This window comes from Lepisma saccharinum, chromosome 20, assembly GCF_977018435.1.
Source record: "Lepisma saccharinum chromosome 20, izLepSacc3.1, whole genome shotgun sequence".
NCBI classification, from domain to species: Eukaryota; Metazoa; Arthropoda; class Insecta; order Zygentoma; family Lepismatidae; genus Lepisma; species Lepisma saccharinum.
The window spans coordinates 12,217,398-12,223,124 of NC_139248.1; the positions used below are offsets into that span (position 1 = coordinate 12,217,398).

The 5,727-nt window shown below is 43.6% G+C and overlaps 1 protein-coding gene across 1 annotated transcript; it reads left to right on the forward strand.

Annotated features, from left to right (window-relative positions):
* Positions 1-4,619: 4,619 nt before the first annotated feature.
* LOC146003527 (uncharacterized) lies at positions 4,620-5,494 on the forward strand. Its single transcript, XM_083141818.1, has one exon. It carries the CDS (start codon positions 4,736-4,738, stop codon positions 5,492-5,494), a length of 759 nt encoding a protein of 252 aa, XP_082997944.1. The 5' UTR covers positions 4,620-4,735.
* Positions 5,495-5,727: the final 233 nt, after the last annotated feature.

Below are 5,727 nucleotides of genomic sequence, written 5' to 3' on the forward strand. Positions count from 1 at the left end.
CTGGACCGGAATTGAATCTATTTTGAATTCCTTGACCGAAATTGAATCTATTTTGAATTCCTGGACCGGAATTGAATCTATTTTAAATTCCTGTACCGGAATTGAATCTATTTTGAATTCCTTGACCGGAATTGAATCCATTTTGAATTCCTGGACCGGAATTGAATCTACTTTGAATTCCTTGACCGGAATTGAATCTATTTTGAATTCCTGGACCGGAATTGAATCTATTTTAAATTCCTGGACCGGAATTGAATCTATTTTGAATTCCTGGACCGGAATTGAATCTATTTTGAATTCCTTGACCGGAATTGAATCTATTTTGAATTCCTGGACCGGAATTGAATCTATTTTCAATTCCTGGACCTTTAACAACCCTGCAAAGAAAACCTATTCCCAGGCCGAGATTCGAACCAAAGACCTCTGGAGTCGTATCGCGCCCACTTCGCCACCGAGTCGGCGAACGGCTAACAAGGTTATCAGCGGTACGAACGTAAAAACAAAACACATCCGTTTCTCGTCACAAAACTGACCAAACATTACCTTGTCAATGACGCCCACCACCCTTGAGTCCGGTAACATGCTTATTAACCCCCACAGAGAGCGTCTTTTGTTCAAACACAGATTCGCTCTCCCCTTCTCAAATTACAGTTAGCAAAAACCATAGCGATTTTTCACAACACGGTCCTAACAAGACGTCTCCTGCAAGGGGTATGTTTTGTCTCAACTTATGACTCCCCTGGTGTCATCGGCATATTGTACCCTGTAGTCACGGCCACTCTTTTGTTTTCAGCTGTGGTCATTTCGACCTTCAGAGACCACCAGGACGCAGCCAGAAAGAGCTGGTCCAGGGGGAAAAAACGGTACTATACTATCTGCTGTGATGTAATTGTCGGCAGAAGCGCCGCTTGCGAGTTAGGGGTGTGCTGCAGATTGTAGCGCGTAACGGTATATGGTGGAACGTCTCTATAACAGGCACTAATGTGTCACTGGGACGTGTTCACATCTGGAAGTAAAAGTTCCAGTGCTCTAACAACTCTTACTTTTCCCCAACAAGTGGTTTATGTATTTAAATGATTTGAATTTATTCTAATTTTAACGAACAGAATTTATCGTGCTTGTACGTATATTTCCCATAATATACAATGTGTTTTTAAAAGTCCTGCAGGACTCTTAAAGAGCTATAACTTTAAAGTAATAGATTTATTTCAACTTAAATACTGTCTTTCTACACAGAGAAAAATTTAAATTTTGTTCTGCCCACACTGCTGAATGACTTGTCTGCTATTTAGCAGTATCATTTAGGAGAAGATTTCCCAACTAGGCAGGCAAAAAGGCACGATATACAGGGTGAGTCAAACGTCAGGTTACTTAGAGATTTATAGTTTATCTTCAGTGTGTGCACCTTTAACAATGCATTTGTGCACGTGACATTTCCAGTTCTCCAGAACCTTTTGCAGCATAATCATCTCTACACTTTATGCAATGCGTTCCTTCAGATGTTGGATGTTCTGAATCATAACTGAGTGGACAAGCGTCTTTAAGTGACCCCAAAGGACAAAATCCATTGGTGTCAGGTCTGGAGACCGAGGTGGCCACTCAGGAAAATCACCTCCACCTTTTCGTCTTTTGTCAGCATCCTTTACTCACAGTCTCACCCTGCATATTCCACTTCAGGACACTCCACGGAGCTTTCAATTTTTAATGGAATTTTTTTGCATAACCTTGTGCTGCCAATAAAAAGTTAATATTCATAAAATGAATCGGATTTTTTTTAAAAAAAATTTTATGGTTATATTCAAGAAGTTTTAAACAGATTTTAGAAACATTCCAAAACAGTTAAAGCCATCGTTTCACACTCATCGTAAATTTTTTAGTTCCTTATCAAGTTTACCAAGAGCACGGCGAGTTAGTACAACAATATACTGTAATAACTTCATTGTTGTAGCTTTAAATTGTTTCGAGTAAGGAGATAATGTATAGAAAATAAACTTTTTGCATTTACCTTTAAAAACGAGATTCTCTGAACGGCCATATAATTTGTAGGGTGTTCAAGTGGCACAATTCCAATCAAATGATTTAGGTGGTACTGTGGCCCCTCTCCCAAATGTAGGAGCTACAATGAACCCTTGTATCCCTCCTTCCACGTTCTTGCGCCACTAGAAGTGGAGAAAACAATGTGAAATAACAAAATTACAAATATGAAAGCAAAGAAGATTCAACATGAGAATAAACCAAGGGTGGAATATGAGTCACAGTTTCACATTCGTGATTATTGCGACGTCACCCATTTGCATTTATTTCGGCATCGGTGAGTTTTGAAGTCCACTTTATACGCAGAAAGGCTAATCGGGACTGGACCTACAATTGAAAGTGGAACCACTATGTGTCTCCACTGGGTATCGGACACGTGATCGCTTGATTAGAAGGCGACGACGTTACCACTACGTTATCGGAAGGCCCTCGATATTCGCCATTATTATACTATTATTATTATTGTATATTTTTCGCGTCGGTCTCCCCGACAGTTGTCACCTTCTAACCAAGGGGTCTCGGGTGTGATACCCGGTGAAGACACATATACTCTGTCTCGGGTATCTCTGGAGAGAGGCCGCGCATAACTGCAGAGAAGGGGAGTGGAGTGGGCAGAGCGAAGCAGTACACGCTGCTGCGAAGGTTGGTAACTGCAGTCGCTTTCCCCCTCCACGAAATCCCGTTCCCTCTTACGTGTTTATTGGTGGAGCCGCCTTGCGTCACTACTTGCGCAGAGACTTGTTTTCGTTCGCTTGCTCCAGAGTAAGCCGGGACATCATATGTAAACAATTGCACCTGCACTTGCACATCACACAATGCATACCTAACACATCCCCCCCCCCCCCGCACACACACACAATGAACTACTGAAGACTTATTACTTATATTTTATACTTATCAATTCAATGTATCATTTTATTATTGTATAATCTTTATTGTACAGTGTGTACATAAACTTCAGACCCATATTGAAAAATTTATTGTAGACAAAATGTTAGCACTATAGAGTAACAAAGTAGATTATTTTAAACAGTGAAGTTGATTTTCTTCTTTGTATTGCAGGTGTTTCCAGTAGTTCCATTTTCTGCCGCTAGAGTGTGCCAGATTCATCATGGCGAGTTAATGCAAAACTTATATCCCTAAGATAAAGACAGGTGATTTGATTTTTGCTGTGCATTGCAACAAAAAGACTGTGATTTTGTGAATACTAAAACTATGTGCTACAGTTAGACGGAGCTCCTCCGCATTTTCACCCTGCTGTTCGGGCATTTATTAACGCTGAGCTTCCCAACCGCTGGATTGGTCGTGCAGGAAACGGTGACCAGTGTGTGATGAAGTGGCCCCCTAGGTCCCCCGATATCACCCCCTGCGATTTTTATTGGGATATGTGAAGAACCTTGTTTATGTCCCTCCTCTCCCACGTGATGTTGTGGAACTTAGGGGGAGAATTGAGCAAGCAACAGACACAGTTACAGAGGATATGTTAAGCCGTGTTTGATAGGAGTTTGATTAGCGTGTAGACATTTGTCAGGTCATCCACGGTTCCTACATAGAGCATTTGTAACCAAATTGCCTTGTAAAGAAACTTTCATGTATTCTCTACAATATTTTGTATTCCTGGTGGTGATAAATTTCATAGGTTGTTGCAAATATTTTTTTCAAATTGGGTCAGGAGTTTATGTACACACTATATTAATGTGATTTTTGTCTATGATTTTATTCATTTATTGTATCTTTGACAAGGTTTGGTTGTAAGAACGGCCCACGAGGCCGAAACATGTCTGCTTAAATAAAGACCATTCTATTCTATTCTATTCGACTTTAAACTGTAGGTCCAGTCCTAATTAGCCTTTTTGTGCAGCGTTTGGCACTTACTCTGTCACTTGCAGTCAAAGAAAGCGTTCATCATTGAGACAGAAGATGGTTGACCTCCATTCTCAATGCAAAAGACACGATTTCCGAAAACTAGACGACAAAAGACATGGATTTCCCAAAAACTTCGCTTGAAGTAAGAAAGGATTAGATTTCGAAGAACGCTGACAAAAGATTAGCTTTTCGGATGAAAATGGCGAACTTGGGGTTGTGTGACTCGAGGGCTTGAATGGGACATTTCGCTCTGTGTCTTTGTAACATCTCACGCACGAGTCCTTGTGGCAGTTTAGGTGGGGATCGGGGAAGAGGGGGTAAGTAAAAAAAAATGAAAAACAAAAACGCATCTCGTGCTTATGAAAGAAAAGATGCTCCAGGACCATGCCATCTGACACAACTCCAGAAGCAAAAACTCCAGCGTGTAAGGGTAATCATGGAACACATGTTCCGTACTCTATTCATCTCGAGACAACAGGTAAGGAAAAACATGATTATGGAACGAAAAAAACGAGGACCCCCAGACGGTGGGATTACCTGAAGGTTCGTCTTGGAACACGTGACTTCCGTTGTCGATTCTAATTGGTCGGCCGGCACGCGCTGGTCGGAACTCCTTAAGTTGCTGTTGGCCAAGGGCGCCGGTATATATGAAAAGTCAGGTGGTGGGGGATGTTGATGAACAGGTCGGAAGAGTTTGACGTGGTTAGTCGGAAGGGGGATCCCGAGGAAGAAAGTTGTGCTGTCGCTGCATTGTTGGAAGAACCTCGCAACAGGTGTGAAGAGCGGAAGCCCATTGTTGAGGTTGTGATATGGTCTTCGAAGCTTGCTGATACCGATGGCTGAGATGTTCAGGTACATCTACCTGTGCGGCGATTCCCCGGACAGTGTCCACTCGATCTCCCCTCCTCTGCACGCACCGGGGGTCACGGGTTCGCAACCGACCACCGTCTACCAGGCGCCAGTGTACCCACCCTCGTCGCCGTCGTCGCTGTGTTCGACCCCGAAAACGGACACCCTCCGCCACCACCGGACGCTGGACAACCTGTCGGACGGTTGCCACACGCCCAGTCCGGACAGCTTCCGGTCACCGAGTCCCATGTCGGACATCGAGCCGTCCAAGCACTACACCGCCCTCTTGCCGCCCCATTACCACCGCTACCTGTCCAAAGTCCATCCGGAGCCCAAGAGGGACGTTGCCAGTGTCGTCGACAATGACAACCGGAAGTCCATACCCAACGATCTCTTGTCCAACGACAGTGACGTTTTCGGTGACGATGAGGACATGTACGACGAACTGTGCGAGAGGTGCGGGTTCGAGCTCCCGGACCACAAGCCCTCCTGCGACGCGAAATCGCAGAAGTTGCCTTCCAGTTTGAAAAGACGGTCGACAAAGCTCGTGAGTCCGGTGGTGATGAAGAAGAGAAGATTGGCAGCGAACGCGAGAGAAAGGAGGCGGATGCAGAATCTCAACACGGCATTCGATCGTCTTCGATCAGTCCTTCCATCATTGGGAAACGATCGTCAGTTGTCAAAATACGAGACACTCCAGATGGCCCAAAGCTACATCAACGCCCTCTACGAACTTCTCCAGTGATGGACCTGAGGCTTCAAACCGACCTCCAAGAGGACGAAAATACCAGGTAAGCCAAGATATAATATATATTCTTGCTTTATTCTTAAACATTATATATATAGGCGTAAATTGGCGGGGGCCAGTGGGCACTGGTCCCCTCCAAAATGTAAATGTATTACAATTTATAAGTTAATTGTAATTTTGTTAACCTCGTCAGACCCGGGAATCAAAGTAATAACTATTTTTTATGATTT